The sequence below is a fragment of the Carassius auratus genome, chromosome 40, assembly GCF_003368295.1.
Source record: "Carassius auratus strain Wakin chromosome 40, ASM336829v1, whole genome shotgun sequence".
In the NCBI taxonomy this organism is placed as follows: domain Eukaryota; kingdom Metazoa; phylum Chordata; class Actinopteri; order Cypriniformes; family Cyprinidae; genus Carassius; species Carassius auratus.
The window spans coordinates 2,966,635-2,985,000 of record NC_039282.1 but is presented as its reverse complement, the minus strand read 5'-3'; the positions used below and the strand labels follow the sequence as shown (position 1 = coordinate 2,985,000).

General features: G+C 37.6%; 2 protein-coding genes across 36 annotated transcripts in view; both read right to left on the bottom strand.

Annotated features, from left to right (window-relative positions):
- The window catches only part of LOC113058249 (LIM domain kinase 1-like), a 41,236-nt gene extending 40,519 nt beyond the window's left edge, over window positions 1–717 (bottom strand). Inside the window, exon 1 of the mRNA XM_026226001.1 lies at window positions 208–717. Coding sequence (XP_026081786.1) covers window positions 208–265 — 58 coding nt within the window. The 5' untranslated portion in view covers window positions 266–717. The remainder of the gene's footprint in view (window positions 1–207) is intronic.
- A 1,041-nt stretch (window positions 718–1,758) lies between these two features.
- The window catches only part of LOC113058246 (elastin-like), a 121,956-nt gene continuing 105,348 nt past the window's right edge, over window positions 1,759–18,366 (bottom strand). For 34 of the 35 annotated variants that reach the window (XM_026225996.1, XM_026225999.1, XM_026225994.1 and 31 more), the window contains 11 exons: window positions 14,527–14,553; window positions 14,406–14,432; window positions 13,632–13,661; window positions 13,470–13,538; window positions 12,079–12,159; window positions 7,552–7,602; window positions 7,238–7,273; window positions 6,838–6,885; window positions 5,458–5,490; window positions 4,053–4,109; window positions 1,759–3,586 (listed from right to left, as the gene is read on the bottom strand). In XM_026225996.1, the coding sequence (XP_026081781.1) occupies window positions 3,543–3,586; window positions 4,053–4,109; window positions 5,458–5,490; window positions 6,838–6,885; window positions 7,238–7,273; window positions 7,552–7,602; window positions 12,079–12,159; window positions 13,470–13,538; window positions 13,632–13,661; window positions 14,406–14,432; window positions 14,527–14,553 (503 nt within the window). In that variant the 3' untranslated portion in view covers window positions 1,759–3,542. The remainder of the gene's footprint in view (window positions 3,587–4,052; window positions 4,110–5,457; window positions 5,491–6,837; window positions 6,886–7,237; window positions 7,274–7,551; window positions 7,603–12,078; window positions 12,160–13,469; window positions 13,539–13,631; window positions 13,662–14,405; window positions 14,433–14,526; window positions 14,554–18,366) is intronic. The other variant, XM_026225973.1, reaches the window with a different exon arrangement.

The following is an 18,366-nucleotide window of genomic DNA, read 5'->3' as shown; positions in this document are numbered from 1 at the left end:
GCGCACTACTGCAGCAGGACAGTGCGGGAGCTACAGTAACACATCAAGCAGCCTCACGGCGGATATAAAGTGTCCTCAGAAGCAGGTGCTGTTTGTTGTGCGCAGAGCAGACAGACCGCATCAGCGAGGCGCAGCATCCTCACGACGTCTGATGAAGATGCGCTTCATTCACATACTCTACTATCGCGATCCAGAAGACAGACTAACCTTCCTCCTCTCCCATGCGTTCGTCCTTCCAGGTGCAGCAGAGCAGCATCAACCTCATTCAAGCCTCAGACCGGGAGCGCCGCAACAGAAGCCCTTCCGCGGTCAGACACACTGGAGAAATGCGGCCGCTGAACACGCCTACTATGGAGAGGGCTCGCCTCATGAATATTACACACGCACCGTTACTCTGCTGTCTGATTAGCGGAGCCTCGGAGTCGGTTGGTGGGCGGGAATGCGCAGGAGAGGTGCGGGAGCCCGAAGCTTTCCTCACAGGTCGCGCGCCTGGGCGCTTCCCGAGGAACCTCTGAGCACGCGCAGCCTTCGCCATAGTAGCATTCCTGCTGGACAGACACCGGGAAAACGGGCAACCGAACACTATCCCTGGAAATCATAACGGGAGCGCGGTGATGTGTGCGCGCATGATGTATCCATCTGGACTTTTAAATTGCTTTTATCTTGGAAAATGTCATATTTTAAAGAACAAACAACAGAGTCTAGTTTCATTGAAATAGAAAGCACCTGTTTAAAGATGTCACAGATGATTGTTTAGATGTTTTTAGTTAGTTAGTTTGCTTGTTTGTTGTGAATATAGAATATTGTATTTATGACTCATACACTCAGACTGCTGGATCTACACAGTAAAAGCCTTTTTAAAAGATTTGTGATGTTCAGAGTAGATCTGTTTATCTGAATATGCTGTTTGTCAACTTTGTTGAGATTCATACGCTGATTCTTATTATCTGTGTGTGCCTAAAATCAAGATTCTTTAATAACGATAAAAAAATCAGAATCACTTGTAAGAGATGACTACAAACTGTATAGAAAATACAGACTCTTTCATTGAGGAACCAAAGCTGTTACAATCAATAATGGAAGTTTTACCATTATTAGTTTTACAAAACTATAAATGAGTTCATTGCACCAGGTCAAACAATGATTACATTAAAACATAACCTGATGACTTTTGCTCTTGGCTTGCCAAACACATTTTAAAAGTAAAGAGTCACAAGCCAAGATCCCAGCTAAAGCAAACACTGAACACTATAATGGTGACACACAAATTGTGATTTTCTCGTTTGGTGATTCTGCTTGTTAACATCCAGTGTTCATCACTTATGATCAATCAGCACTCAATTAATCACATAATTATCTCATTATCACATAACTTCAACTCTGCTTCAGTGTTACTTTTAACACTCTTTTAGAGTGGGACCATAAATGCTCCGAGCAGTGTTAATTTAGCAATCTGGCTTTTACTGTGTATCATTCTGTAAATTGTTTTATAAAAGCTCCCGCCCTTGATTTCGAATGCCTGAGCCTCTTTGGACAAAATACTCTGCAAACCCATGCCTGGGACCTCATTACTTTAATAAGCAGTTGCTGTTTTTATTTTATGAAATTTATGTGGGTTAAGTGTTTTATTAAGGGAATAAGCCACATATAGCTGTGCTTCATCTGATCTCAGAACAGCTAAGGGCGTTTTAGACATGACCCAACATTCATAATCACAGTGTGTGTTTATCATTTTACACAATCATGCACACCAATAAATGCGGGTTGGAGGTTTATTTTATTTTTTGGTATATTTTATTAAAAAATTTTCACTAGAGCAGGTAAAAGCCGGGACTTCCGGGAACTGATCAGGATATAGGTTGTGGAAAAGTGCAACAGCCCCGCCCCTTTATTTAAATAAGATGGAAATCCCACGGCACAATACAGAAGACCTGGTAGGGCTCACAGGTCAAATACAGCACCTGGTACACCGAGACATGATAAAGTGTCTCCCCAGATGGATCGAGAAACAGTATCGACCAAGTATAGAAAAACTGACTCATTATATGTTTGATAATACATTGGCTGGTGAAGCTCTCTGGACACACACACACGTTGAGGGGACTTACATACATCACCTACACACACAGACACATCTTAAAATAGCACACACAGTTCCACAATGACTACAATGCAGAAGCTGTCTAAAGCAAAGGAGTTTCTGTCATATGATGTGGACAAACTCCATATAATTGGTCAACATGTCAAGTTCAGATGGTTAAAACAACATAAGGCAAAGTAACCTGTTGTTAAATGATCCAATCCACTGTAAGTGTATGATATATATTAGAGATTAAATAAACACATTCTTGGTCAAACGGGGAAAAACATAAGCACATCTTTTAATCTTCCAGCTTTAAACATACATAATGTACTAGTCAGAACTATGATAATACTATTTTACAGAGTTACTTTCAGTTTGACGGATCCAAAACAGCTGATTGATATTAGACGTAAGGCATCATTCACATCTGCTTGTTCTCAGCATTATCAGAGCAGAGCTCTTCATACTTCACACAGTGTGTTAGAATGAATGCTGCAATCGAGCCGAACACGGTCCCTGTCAGACCTTCTGCCGTTCACAAAGCTCTCTTAGCGTAATATGTATTTCTATGCTAGTAATATGCATATTATCATGACCTGTTTACAAATGCACCCTTTCTAACTGTCTTCAAGTCCTCCAGAGGGGGTGAAGCTCACAAAATGTGTCAAGAACGTGTCACGGGCCACATTTCATCACAAAATTACAAGAAATTATATTTTCATGAAGAAAATGAAAATAATGTTAGAAATGAAAATAAGTCCATTATAAAAGTATTTATACATACTTTTAAACAAAACACTTTTTTAGCACGCTGTTTTACAGTAATAAGACTAAATATTGTCACAGAGAACAATTACAAATTTTGGTGGAATATGTGTTTAACTGCATACATAAAACAGGCTGAAGTTTCTTCATGCAAAATATAACTTGTGTGTGTGAGAGTGTCACCCGTAAAGGACTGTAATGGTAAAGCTGCTGGAGCGTGAGAAGCATAGTCAGAAGTATTTAATCTGCAGTGTGACGCTCACTTACTCTAAACCTACACGCTGATGTGTCGACAGGACGCTGGATGATGATGTGCAGGCAAGAAATGGCATTACTTTAAGAGTCTAGAGTGTGAGAACATGACTGCAACTGAGCAAAAGAGCTTCGGATGGTCTCGGGAACGTCCACAAATTAGAGGTCATGGTTAAAACGTTGACAGTTACACAGCAGCAGTGCCAGCTAATCAACCCGGGTATAATAGGAAACAGTTACAAGATGGAATGTGCCATTAGGATTGGAATTATTTTCACAAAACACTAGATGTTTCAGGGATCTTGGATTCGTTACAGATATTTACCATCAGTACAAAACATAACACTTGTGCATGTTGGGATTGTTTGAGTATCAAAAGTACATTCTGGAGCATGCAGTAGCACCACGTTTCTTGAGGTCACTTCACATCTCTAGAGATCCTTTACTTTCTCCTCCTCCCGCAGTATTTTCCTTGGCAGCCGGCTCCTGCAGAACAACAGCACAGACAACACCTGATCACACATGAAACACTGCAGAACACACATCTCCAGCTGGGTCAGAGACGGGTGGCTTTGAAACGGCATGAGGATCATGACAGTTCTCATTCTTGAGTGAATTATCCCTTGTATCGATATAATTTCTTGATATTTAACAAGAAAAACATTTGAACTAATTTCATCCATCAGAAATGTGCCTGACCCATATCTGGATGGAGATCTGAACCAGAGTGATCCTCTGGGACATCTCGACTACTTTAAGACGTCCAGCAGTGCGGATCCGCTTTATAAACACATATGTTCAGCGAATCATGTAGATGCAAACTTCAGAAGTAGGCCGGTGTTTGGTGGGATTTAGGATCAGGACATTTAGTTGAGGACATCAGAAATGCGAGCAGTGATTATGTGATGGCAGGATTAATTCTGTCTCATCGGTTCACCTCAGACTCTCGTACCTTGATAACCTGCTCCCAGGAATCCCGTCAGTCCACCTCCGTATTTGGCTGCTTTGGCTGAGGAAAGAAGCACACATGAAATACACATTAAACAAGTACTGCTGAAATCTGCACCTTGATTGCAATGTTGAACTGGTTAAGAAAAAGTCTGCCAAATGCATCAATGTAAGTATAACGCTGGATGTGCTAACACTGGTAATCGTACTCTTTCTTCACACGTACTGTCAAGAAAGTTTGCATTAACTGAAAAGTTTCAGAACTGATTTACAGGCTTTTCTCCTGTTGAAGCTCCATATTTGAAATTAATGCCCTAAGCTGAGTTCAAAGGGTTTGGAAAATAGTGCCTGAGTTGTGTGGATGTATTTTATGATACTTGTTTTACTTTCAATTAGCAGCTTGGAGATTCTTCTTTAGTTTTAATTCATTCCTTCATTAAATGCATGAAGTTTAGAGGTAAGGAGACCATGTCAGTTCAACCACTAGAGCTCAGCCTCGTTCTGCTCAATCTTCCAGTGATCTTTTAAAGGCCCCACGACATGGATTATTTACTTTTCTTTAAATGCTTTTTAATATTTCCTTAGGTGTACTTATATTATTTGTATGATTTTTACATTTAAAATGTAGAAATAAAAAGCATTTTTATATCCTGACATTAGCCCTCTAGCTTGATTGCTCTGTTTGAAGGGGCGTGTCTGCTGGGAGACTCCGAGTAAACCACAACTGTTGTGATTGGCTGACATCTTTGCATTCGAAATGCATATTACATGTGAAACCCCTCTCAAATATATATATATATATATATATTACTATTACAGCTGTCGAGATTAACGAATCGTGGAAGTGTTGATTATATAATTATTTTTTCGATCTTCTCCCATCACATGAAAGGCTGCAGTGATGACCATTGAGTAGACAAGAGTCTGTTTATCATGTTTAGTCACTGGCTTGATTCACTGATGCATAAACAATATTAAACGATTTAGAAAGAAAGTCTGTGTGAACTTGAATGATTAGCTACCCATCAGAAATCACTGATCACAGATCAGGCATTAATGAACACTGTTACTCACTGTTTGTGCCGGTGCTGTCGAATCCATATCATTAAAGTCTGTTTGAAACGCCTGTGCTCACATTGTGACTGTATTATATGTAAATATTTGGGCGGGCAAAGCAGAGAAAGGGGAGGTAACAATTCTCCTTACAACGTCACAACGAGGAGATTCAAGATCAGCCTGTTTGAGCTTCCATTTTCTCAAAGGCAGAGAAAGATGGAAAAATCTCGATTTACACCGATTAAAATTTCTAGAAACATATACAGGCTAGGAGAACTCATATTAATGTTCAAAAACCTCAGAAAGTGAAATTTTCATGTCATAGGACCTTTAAGGCTTGTAAGAGTTTTTACCTTGTTGTTGTGACAGTCCTGCTCCATATCCTCCTATAAACAAAAGAAATCATTGATTTATTACTATGAGCTGTTCTAACCACATGGGCCATGTTGTGTCTAATTATGTAAGAAGAACAATGAATAACTGTGAAATAGATGCCTACAGGAACTGTGAGTAAACTAACAGACAGCGTCAGGATTACTGTTTGTTCCAGCAGGAGATTTACGACCAGCTGTGACCAAGAGCATCTGGACGGAAATAATAATAAAGCCACCGTGCGCCTCTACGTTGTGATTATATAATAGCTAAGACATAACAGCATGTAGTATGACAGCAACTTGGGCGTGAGTATTAGCAAACGGTGGGACTGGCATTACGGTCAGAAAGCAAATACACTTTGTATGATATTTGTCAACGCTTTTAATAGCGAGCAGTTTCAGCAGTCAACATGTCCTTCTGCAATGATCAATGATTTTTTCAGCTTATTATCTGTCAGGACATATTGTTTAAAGATGCTTATTTTGCCTACAATTTCAAAACTTCCTAACTGTGTAACGTTGCTGTGAATGCATGAAAAAGATCTGCAAAGTAAAAGAACAAATTGTCTTTTTTGAGAATGTACACATTGTCACGATCATGGGCTTTTTGTTCCTTTTGTGTTTCCCTATTTTGGTCATGTTCCATTCCTTGTTTTGACATCCACTTGTTTCCATTCCCCTGATTACTTTCCTTGTGTTTAAAAACCCATTTAGTTCCTCCTTGTCCGCTATAAATGTGATGTATTGATGTTAAGTTCTGATGTTTCGAGATTTGTGTTGGATGTGCCCTTATTCTCCCTTGAGCATTAAAATAACTCTTTTGATATATCTTCCCCGTGCTCCTCGATAGATATTATGGCTTTGTTGTTGCTGGAGTAACTGAGGAACAGTCCCCACCCTCTTCTCTCTTATGAAAAATAACCATGGTTTTACTACAAATTAAGCCAAAAACCCATGGTTATTGTAGTTTACTAACCATAGTCTAACCATGGTATTTGTAGTAAAACTGTGGTTATACAAATGTTAATCAATGCCTGCGATGTAGCCACAGACCCATTCCTGTATCAGAACAGCAGTGAATTTGCTGTGATTATCAGCCTTATGTGAATAGCTGTGATAGTATGTGTGTGAATAAAACTATATGTTCCAAATATGCAGCATTTCTGTTCCTGTTCATAATCTATTCCACATCTTCTGATCCTCTGTTATAAACAGCTCATTACTTGGAGCTAAAGACTACTGAGACCTTTATGACACAAGCAATGGCTCTTGAAATATTTGTCTACTAGTCTGATACAGAGGCGCTGAATGTCATATGGAGATACAATAGGAATTAAGATTATTTCAATAAAATGATACCTGGATATGTTTGTGGATATCCTCCATATCCTCCTGGAGCTACACCACCTGTAGGAAGAAAAGCCAAAATGACTTAGTTCTGTGACTCAACTGATCTAAAACACAGTACTTATCGATAGAAAATATTAGTAGACATTGTAACTTCCAATCTCATAGAAATTGTAAAGACTTTAGTATCTTGGTCAGTTTAAGCCCATATTGAAATCATGTAGATCTCTTCTGAGCTGCCAGTGGAGACAAATGTAAGAGTTTCTCAGTATATTTCTCAGGAAAAACACCTGTTTGTGAAGTATTGTGAATACGGCAGGTATTCTAGCAGATGGTTATGGCTGGGTTTGCTAACTTTTATTAAGGTCTGTGTGAAGCAATCACTTTTTGTCCAGTTAATGTTGGGCCTCACCTGGCTGTGCGAATCCTGTACCCAAAGAGCCGTAGCCTGTTGATAGAGTTAGATGGGAAACACTCAGGACAATCATAACTCACACAATTCAGAAAGAAACAAAGATTCCACACTTAATATTTTGAATTGTTAGATCCTTTACAATTCCCCAGAAGAGAAGATGTGCAGTTAAACTAAGCTTCTGTGTCAATCTATGGTCATGGGGAGTACATTTGTTCTTGGGTAAAAACTTTGAAAATTAATTTAGTGATGCTTCTCAAATGCTGTGTGGAGTTGTGACTTGTGTTGCAATTTTGTATGCTTTATTTTGGTACCTGGTTTAGGTGGTTTAGCACCAGCTCCCACACCTGCTGGAAACCCTCCACCTGCAACAAGATGGTCGCATGATCTTTAACAACAGTCCAGTAACATAACAAAAGCTAATTCAACAATATGTTCAGTATTTTGAGAGAAACGGTGCTTGTCATGTTACAGAATCAAGACTGTCCCTGCAGAGGATGTCACAACTGATGTAATGTCCTAGATTATCATCACTTTCAGTCTGGAGTTTATATTAGAAACACATACAGTACCATTAGTTTGATGCCATAGCAGTCACTGAGCTGTTGAAAGACATATTTTCGTACAGTGTCATCTGTTAGGTGAACTTTGATATCAAATTTGCTAATTTTGGTAAGAAATTGTAATGATGAAGCTTATACAACATCATGTTGATAATACACAGGATAATCCCGTCTATACTCGACACTTTGCATCATATGATCTGCACTCCACACTATCCTTTGAAGCATCTTGAAGGGCAGTCTTAAATTACATCGATTATACATTAGGACTGGGGTACTTCAGGGCTCGATGCTTGGCCCCCTTCTCTTCGTGATATACACAACATCTCAGAGACCTATTATTATCCTCATAGAAAGTTTTGTCTTAGCACTGCAACATTGATGACATGCAGCTCAACTTTTCTCACCAGTCTTACCATTCTAATATGGGTGTTTGGATCTCAGCTTACCATCATCCTGGGTGGAAAAAACATGGTCTAGCAAAGATAGAGCTCTTTCCAGGTCAGTACAACAATTTAACGCAACATCAATGAAAATGCCATACAGGCAAGTCAGGGATTTGGGGATAGTGATTGACTGCCCAGTGATGGAGATTTACACACTAAAATATCAGAAATATCACAATCTTCCTAACTGAGCACAATGGACATTATCCAGACTTTTGTATGCAAATGAACCAGAATGCTGTTCAGTCTTACACCTCTGTGCAAAACATCACACCCAAGGCACTGATGCTTCGATTAGTTTCTGGAGCACCCTCCTCCCTTCACTAACTAACTGCAAATCCTCCATACAGAAGTCTACGGTTGGACAGCTGAGTGCCTCCATACCTTCAAGAAAAGTGTAAAAACCTTGGACTGTTAATGCACTTGGCATGCATTTTTATTCAAAGAAGGGCCATAGGTTTTTTTGATTTTGACATTGGTGAGGACATAACAGCAGACAACCCCCCCCCCCCACAAACACAAACACTACCATCCAACTACCCCAACATTTATTATTATTATTATATATATATATATATATATATATATATATATATATGTATATATATATATATATATATATATATATATATATATATATACACACACACATACATATATATATATATATATATATATATATATATATATATATATATATATATTAGGGCTGGTCAAGTTAATGCTTTATAATTGCATTAACGCATTAATTTATTAATCCCAATAATTATTTTATTGCGCATTAACACAGTTTTTGTAATTATCTGGCTTTGAATAAACAGACAAATAATGGGTCATAGAAGGGGATGCTCCCAATCAAATTATTTAGGCTAAGCATCGGTATTCACAAACCTCTAACGGAAAAGAATGCAACGAGCTTGTAATCCAAACTTCATAAATGGGAAAGCGATAGCACGTAAAGACAGCAGAGAAGCACTTGCCCAGCAGAGTGGAGTGCATTGTTTTATTAACTTTGTGGTTTATTATTTTGATTCGTATGATGCAGTAACACACGGCCCTCTCACAGTATATTGCTGTACACATCTATCGCTTTTGCCGCTCATAATTATTCACCCAATCATGCACCACATATCAGAAGATCTGCGTTCCAGCATGGTTAACGCTCACTCACTGATCTATATATAACTGAACCATGCTCTTGCCCACCTCTTCCAACCGAGTCAGGGACTGCTAAACATAACGATCACACTAGTCAAAGAACCAGGCTTTTGGGGTCAAATGCGCTCCGGCACGGTTAAGATTGCCTAGTGTGAGCACACACTAATTATTCTCCCGCATCCCGCACACATGAGTCTCTACCCGCACATCAAGTGTTGTCCCGCGGTGCACTCTGCTGCGATGTTTCCTGCGATCCTGCAGGTCTTTTAATAGGAAGATGCCTGTTATGCTATGTTATAATCGAGGCTCTGGACTCTGGAGCATGACTTGTTTTTCTAGAACATACTATTAAATATTTTCTATAAAAACGTTAATGTCCTGGCATTGATAAATATCTTGTTTTATATTTCATTTAATTACCATAATGTTACAAGTTAAGATTTACAAGAAATATCTTAACTGCTGCTATGAAAAAGGAATACTGCTGTAAAAAAAGCACCTTATTTGTTTAAAGTGTTTGCAAACCATATTGTAGTTTTGTTCACATAGCAATACTTTTAAATGAAAATAAAGTGCACAACACACTACTTTTGAATGCATTATTAGTTTTGTGCATAACAGTGCGATTAATCATAGACAATCATGCGATTGAAAAAAACTACAAAATTGTTCCGAATACTGTATGTATACAGTGTTGGAGGTAACTCATTATAAGTAATGCAAGATAAGTATTCAGATTACTTTTTCAAGTAACTAGTAAAGTAACAAATTACTTTTTAATTTACTAGAGAATATCTGAATTACTTTTTCAAAAAAGTAACGCCAGTTACTTTGTTTTTCCATTTATTGACTGACAAGTCTCCTGTCCCCATATTCCATATTCAGAGAAATCAGGAGTACAGAGGCATTGTGTGCGCTGTATGAATATGATGTAGTTCTAGACTAAGGGTCCTATAATACACCCGGAGCAATGCGACACAAGGTTCAGCGCAAGTGTGTTTGCTTTCAGTCCGGCACCATTCGCATTTTCCTGCCCAGTGCCACTTCGTTTAATTAGCAAATGCATTTGTGCCCATTTGTGCACCTATGTGCGTGCTGGTCAAAAAAAGAGGTGTGTTCAGGCACTTTGTTATTTTAAGGAGCTGAAAATAGACTCTACCATAGACCAACTCAAACCTGGTCTAAAGTCTGGCGCAGTGTATTTTCTTTGTTATTTAAAGAGCATGTTAAACTGCTTTAATAAGCTATATAAAAATACCTACATGTCATAATGGATAGTCATTGCATGTATCAGAATCTATTTGCGCGCACACGAGCAGCTCCGCTTCATCTCAGAGACGCGTTCTGTCTTTGTGCTTGCCAAATTCCACCGTGTAAATAGCAAATTCGTCATGGCACGAGTGCAACTACCTCTTAAAGGGAATGGAAGATGAGAATCTGATTGGTTTATTGCACATTATGCCCAAAAAACACCCATTACTCATTAAGAGAATAGGGACAACTCGTTTAGACCATGCGCCCGGGCGTGGCAACCGTTTTTTCCGTCATTAAAATATCAAAAGTGGATTTGAACACGCCCTAAGTGCACCTGCACCGTGCTCACAAAAAAGCTGATTTAGTATTCATCCAAATGAAGTTTGAATTATGAATATGACGCAAACCTGCAATAATTAAATATGTTAAATAACACAAATGTATCTAATCCCATTTTATTCAACCATACCAATAAGCACAAAGGCCTTTAGATAAACTAACTTTTTTTTTTTTAATTGTTGAAGAGTATTGAACCTTCTTCTCATGGGTTCTATTGTACAGATGTGGATTTACTTTTCCTTCAGCCTGAGGTTTATTCATGACACTTTTTGTTCTGCTTTTACATTTGCTATAAATAGAACTTATTATATTAAAATCGTAATTACTTTTTTTAGAGAGTAACGCAATATTGTAATGCATTACTTTTAAAGGTAACTTTCCCCAACACTGTATATATATGTTACAACCTTTGTTCAAAGTGATAGTGATATATATACTGTATTGCTTTAAAAACATGCATTTCTTCAGTTCATGTATTCCCTGGGAACCCAGGACCTTAGTATTGTTAGTTCCATGCACTACTTTTTAAACCACAGAAACACTGCTAAATGTTCAAAAAACAAGTGATCTGGATTTGAATGGCATCTCACCTAGCCTGGTAATACCAGACTCTGCTACTTCACTTTGCTTCGTAGACAGAGTCTGGAATGGCATAATAGAGAAGTGTTTTCTCTCTCGCTAGGGGGCGCTTGTCTGAAGTTTAAAATCATTGGTTACCCGTAAGCCAATCAGATACGTTTAGTTATGACGTATGTTATGCGCCTGTACAGCCGCATCGAAGCACAGACATGCATCGAACTCAAATCTATGATTGAACTTCCACTGTAAACCTGTTGTAAACACATGATGATGCGAGCGAAATACCGGAGTGAACATGGCTGTAAACGAATTTCGCAGATTATGCGAAGTTAATCTACGCATACACGTCACGCCTCTCAGCCCGCCTTCTGTTCGTTGATTGGCCCGGCTGTTTCCAGACCGGTGGCAAACAGAAAGCTCTGACGCTGTATCAGACTGAGTACAGAAGCGAAATGAAATTGAGCGGAAGTAGGAAGTCTGACGTAGTCAGGCTACATCTCACCTGCACCAGGTACGAGTCCAGGAAAAGCCCCTGCCCCCCCAACTCCCCCTACACCTGGGACACTGCCTGCTCCTGCAATACCTGGACCAAACACAGTAGGGCACTTATGGGATCAGAATCCCGCCAAATGTATTGCAGTCACAGATCGAAAAATAATAAGGATAAATCTAACATTTTAAAACACATGTAAAATAATAACGCAAAAAAAGAAGAAAAACAAATTAGCAATTTAAAAAATAATAATAAACTGCGTGGTCATTGATCGAAAAATAATAAGCGTGAATCAAAAATGCAAACACATTTAAAATTATGTTGCACAAAACTGAAACATGAATTTAAAAATTTCCAAATCGCAAACAAAAACAGGTTTCCTGCTCATATGTTACTTTTCTCCTTTGCTCTTGTTTCCACGTTCTGCGATTGTAGTTCTAAAAGTTTCAGTTAGAGTTTCATGTAAATCATTGGAGTGACATCATTGGAGTGACGTCAATTCCCCCTTGGACTGATTGGCTAGAGGAGCAGCTGTCAATCTAGAACTTGTGGGCCAATGGTGACGCTGAAGCCTGCCCTGATTTACATCAAACTCTAACTGCTACTTTTAGAAACGCAAGCGCAGAACGTGGAAACAAGTGCAAAGGGGGAAAAGACCACAAGCACACACAAAGTAACATATGAGCAGGAAACCTGTTTTTGTTTTCGATTTGAAAATTTTTTAATTAATGTTTCAGTTTTGTGCAATATAATTTTAAATGTGTTTACATTTTTGATTCACACTTATTATTTTTCGACCCATGACAGCGTTGTTTGTTATTAAAAAAAGAAACTGCATTTGTTTTTCGGTTTTGTGCATTATTATTTTGCATGTGTTTAAAAAATTTAGATTTATGCTTTTTATTTTTTGATCTGTGACTGCAATATATTTGGCGGGATTCTGATCCCATAGGCACTGAGTCAGCATAAAGTCAGACCCAGTTTTGAGAATTATTCTATGCCTGCATGAACATGACTTTACTAATAATGTCTAGGTTGAGACATTATTCAATAAAGTCTTACATTTACATGTATACCAGAAATTCCTTTACATATGTTAATCAGCATTTTCTGATTAAACTAAAACATGCATGTTTACATACACATTCTTTTACAATGGATTACAGAAATTCTGAAGATGTTTAAATGAACTTAGAATTTCACTAGGTTTAATGCAACTGAATTTCACATATTTGACATCTGGGCATATTGTTTTAATTTGCTTATAGCAGTCAAGATTTGATCAAGATTTTGACAAATTCATTCCAATATCTGAATATCCTTGTTCATGTAAACTTTGTTACTGATGCCTGAGTAATCTTTAGCAAATATATGTTGTATGAGTTTATATCTGATCTTACCTGGGGCTTTTAGAGGTTTGGCTCCAGGTAACACACCAGTTCCAATCCCAGTGCTTCCAGAAAATGGGCCTAAAACAAAAGGAGGAAGAAATATTTAGCATGATTTTGACTTTGGTCAGTCTTTTATGTTTTTGTCTTTAACAATAGAATAATAAAATTTACCATAACCATAGGGGTAAACCCCACCAGGACCTGTAAACACAGAAGTGTACTTTACACTGAAGTCAAACATAGGTACTTATGGCAAAACTATCAAGAGCAATGGTAATATTTCAGCATATTTATTCAAAATGTGTGTTTGTTGTTAGCTTTGGGAGCATTTGTATATTCACTGCCCTTTTCATATGTCAGAAGTTATACTTCCTGAGTACCTAGGGGGAGATTGTATATATTTATATTTTGACACACAACTATATTCATCTGTTGCTACAGCAAAACTATGTTTGCTGAGTGTATATATCAGCTTTTGATTTGCTTTGATTTGAAAGTGCTTCGGGGGATGAAACATAATATCAGATGTATCTGATCTCTCATGAAAAGCAACTTAAACTTCATCACTGTGTGTGTGTGTGTGTGTGTGTTTTAATATTTCCCTGAAATCATAAATATTAGGAGGACAGAGAATTTTATCACAAATGATTTTGCCCTGCACCCTAGTGGTACAACTAAGTAATGCACACATAAAGAAAATCATTTTCCCTGTAGAGACTGTAATACAACTATACATCTATGGACTGTAAATTTATTTTTTTAATTTTTATTTTTTTTCATAGCATGGTTACAAGTAAAGGGGGTAAATTTAAAGTTAAACAGGGAATGACTGGGCTAATTCAACCTTTCTCACTGCTCAAGATGAATGGTGTATCTGCACCCCCGGACACATAATTCTAGGTAAGTCACACCTCCATTGTCTAATGTTGTATATTGAGGACTTACCCACTCCAGGTTTAGGCTTAGAGACACCTAAATTCAAAGAGAGAACACAGATGCATGAGCTATTGAACACATACTTACTGATACTGGGAAAACTGCATGCATACTCTCTATTTATACTCACCAGCACTAGGCACTCTTTGTGCTCCACCTGAGTAACAGAACAAGCCATGATTATACTCATACATTAACAGGCAGATGAATGCACAAACACAAGCTACAGCCCAACAATGATCACAACCCCTAGTGTCTCCAACAGAGACCCCCATCTGGGTCATTCTCAGGAAACAGCATCCTCTGAGCCCCAGTGACTGACTGATAGAATAACACTGCAGATGATAATCATTTGATAGATTTAACCCCATTCGTGACCACTGGCATTTAGTTTATTACATTTAAATTAATTCAACAAATGTCACCTAAATTGTACATTTACTGAAAGGAAATTATCCTTGTGTCTTTATTAAATCCATTTTTGAGCAAATACAGAATTGGTCTTTGCATATGCACTTTTTGTTCAACCCTGTTATGCTTCAATATTTACCATTTAAAAATTATGACATTTAAAAATAGTCTTAAAGTCTTTTAACAGCATGGATAAAATAAAAGTAAATGTCTCTTACAGTCTTTATCAGTGTTTCCTTATGGTTACACTTACATTGGCCTGGTAAAGCTCCCCGGTTTAACACTGTGATCATGCTGAATAATTATTGTTCTTATCTCAAAGAATACTGAGTGTAAAAATAAAGCTGTGCTGAAAATACATTTGGTAGCTCATGCTGTTATTAATCACTCCAACAATGACTATTAACCACATAACACGGTTTTCTATAACAGATTGTGTTTAAAAAGCACCTGCACAAATAGCACAGCATCCTGAGAATGACCCTTCAACTATGGAAGCAGTGTAGTCTCAAATATAATTCATGCAAAAAACACGATTCACACATGCGTAGACAATTTCACATGCATGAAACCTAATTCACGTGCGTGAAAAAAAAAATATATTCACAAAAAGCAATTCACATGCTCAAAATAAAATACTATATTTATAAAATACATTTCACAAATGCAAAAAACAATTTGTAGATATACAACTGTGCACAAAAAACTTTGAATGTTTAAAATGTACGAGTGTCTGAATGTACGAATCGTCATTTACAACGAATCCACTCAGATTTGTGTGTGTGTGTGTTTTTGAGACTTTCCTGGCAGAGCTCTCTTCCCACGTGGGTCTGTCGTACTCTTTACCATTCAACCAATCACATCATAAGCCACTGAGTGCATTCAAGGAGCACGATTCTGCGCACCTTTTGCGCAATATGGATTAATTAGAACGGAAATTAAGTTGCATCAGTAATCCAGCATGGCGAATGAAGAACTGGAAGCACGGGTAAGAGTTTAGTTTATTTCATAAAAGTCTGAGTTTACACATTTTATTGTTTACACATTCAATAAAAATACAGTTGTAACAGGACAGTTATAGTAATAAATTAAACTGCAATCAGGGTAGTAAAAAGAAAGACCTGTAAAGACAAAAGTAACATTTTGAGAGTTGTGAAATTATAATTCTAAATAATCTTGTTTTATAAATTGATGTCTGTTAGGTCAGTGTTTTCTTTCTTACAGTAATACATTTTAAAACATGTAGCCTAGTCATTGTTAACCACTACGTTGAAGCAATGTAGTTCGATCAAGATAAACAACATCAGATATTTAGAAACGTTGTTTAATTTGTAAATATATTGTCTGTACATTGAAATGCATCTTTCTCTTCTTATAATTTAGGAATATCTAAAGCAGTATATTCTTCAGCGACTTCATGATCGTTTAGTTCAGGGATTCCCAAAGTGTGGTGCGCGAGAGGAAAAATGTAATGGCGGTCTGTTTTTTTTTTTTTTATGGGATTTTTCCATACAATCAAAAAACATGAACAGTAAACATTTCCTTTGTTATTTAACAAAAAAAACTATAATGTATTAGTTTTCGATGGAAACGTAGAATAGAGATGCTGTCTTCAACACTGTTCTTCTTTTATGTACTGCAGGTTAATATGCGTGCCAACTCGTTTCATTCATTCCATATTAAAAATATGCTTAACTGGCTGAAATCAGAGAAACTGTCAAGTCGGACATCTTATGATAAATTTGTTAGTCAGGAGGAGAGGGGCCAAGAGAGAGTGAGGATTTGGAGGCAACAGAGATGAAGAGAATAGAGAAAGAAAATGAGCAAATAAAAATCTTGAGGAAATCCCTCTCTCGCTGCAGGCTGAGCGACTTTTGCGCTGCACTCGAAAACTTCCAGATGCATCCTCTTTCATTTTATTTTATGTTTGAGCCTATTCTCTTTGTAACTTAATTATGTTGTGGATCGTGTGCAGGTTATTTATTGTCGCAAGTTTCAGATCGATCCTCATTTTTATTTATTTTAAATACTTCGGAGCTTATTCTCTTTAATGATGTGGATCGTTTGTAACTTAGTTTGTAACTTCATTGCAATTTAATTCAATGTACTGTCATTCTAATTTCCATAACCGTTATGTTATAGTGCAGCAGTTCCCAAACTTTTTTCCTGTGCACTCCCTTCTATGTCCCAACTGGGTTGGTGCACCCCCAATCCCCACTTTAAAAAAAACGCAACAAAGCTGTCTTTTATCGCCATATAAAGAGTCATGAACAAAGAACATCAACAAAGTTTCAATATGATGCAACAACGCTACGCACAAGCTTCCACTTTTAAGAGGACAAGTGACAGACACAGGCTCAGTAACAGAAAGCACGGTTATTTTCAGCCGCGTAAAAGAAACAATATGCTAGGCCTATTAAATGACCATGGAGCTAGCAGCAGCATTATTTTCAGACATGATCAGACCTCACATAACATTACTCATTTAGCGAACACATACAAGCGCCCAATTTGGCAGAATTCAATCAACAGCCATTAGTTCGGTAAAATTGAGCATCATAATGGACAAATTTGTTTTTAAGGAAAAAAAAAAAAAGAAATGTGAAAAATGCCAGCGAATAAACACGTAGAAAAAAATAATAGTCGCAGTATCAGTAGTGAAGGTGAGTGCTGAATTTTCGGTTTGCCCCGCATTTTACGTGAAGTTCAGGCAAATGGGAACACCATATATTACATAACAATCATACTTAATTGAAGAAATGTGGCAAAACATCTCTGGAGAGAACATTATATTATTAAATTCGAATGTGCTTTCCATATTTGGACCAACATAGGCTACATTTGTGAATGCATTTTTTCTGCAATGTTGCGTCAAGTCATGCTCCCGTGTGCGTCTTACAGACTGCATCTTAAGCCATATGTTAAACTTTCCGCGTCCGTGGGGAGACCGTTATGGACCGCTAGGTAGGCGTGACGTAATCATCGTCATGGGAGAGTGTGTGCAGAGGCTCTGAGAGGACGAACGCGTACATCCCATTTTTTTATGACCGCGTGGACAGGTGCGTGTGGTCAGTAGGCTTCAAAAGCTTAATTGCACATGTGGAGGCAGTGTGAAGAAGCCCATTGCTACTCGAACCTGTGCAATCTGCTTGCACTTGGACTTGGACCATACTGCGGCCCAGTGGAAAAAAAGGTTGAGAACCACTATAACATATATAGTTACAAATTAAACAACGTTTCTAAATATCTGATGTTGTTTATCTTGATCGAACTACATTGCTTCAACAGAGTGGTTAACAATGACTAGGCTACATGTTTTAAAAAATATTACTGTAAGAAAGTAAACACTGACCTAACAGACATCAATTTATAAAACAAGATTATTTAGAATTATAATTTCACAACTCTCAAAATATTACTTTTGTCTTTACAGGTCTTTCTTTTTACTATCCTGATTGCAGTTTAATTTATAATTACTGTAACTGTCCTGTAACAACTGTATTTTGATTGAATGTGTAAACGATAAAATGTGTAAACTCAGACTTTTATGAAATAAACT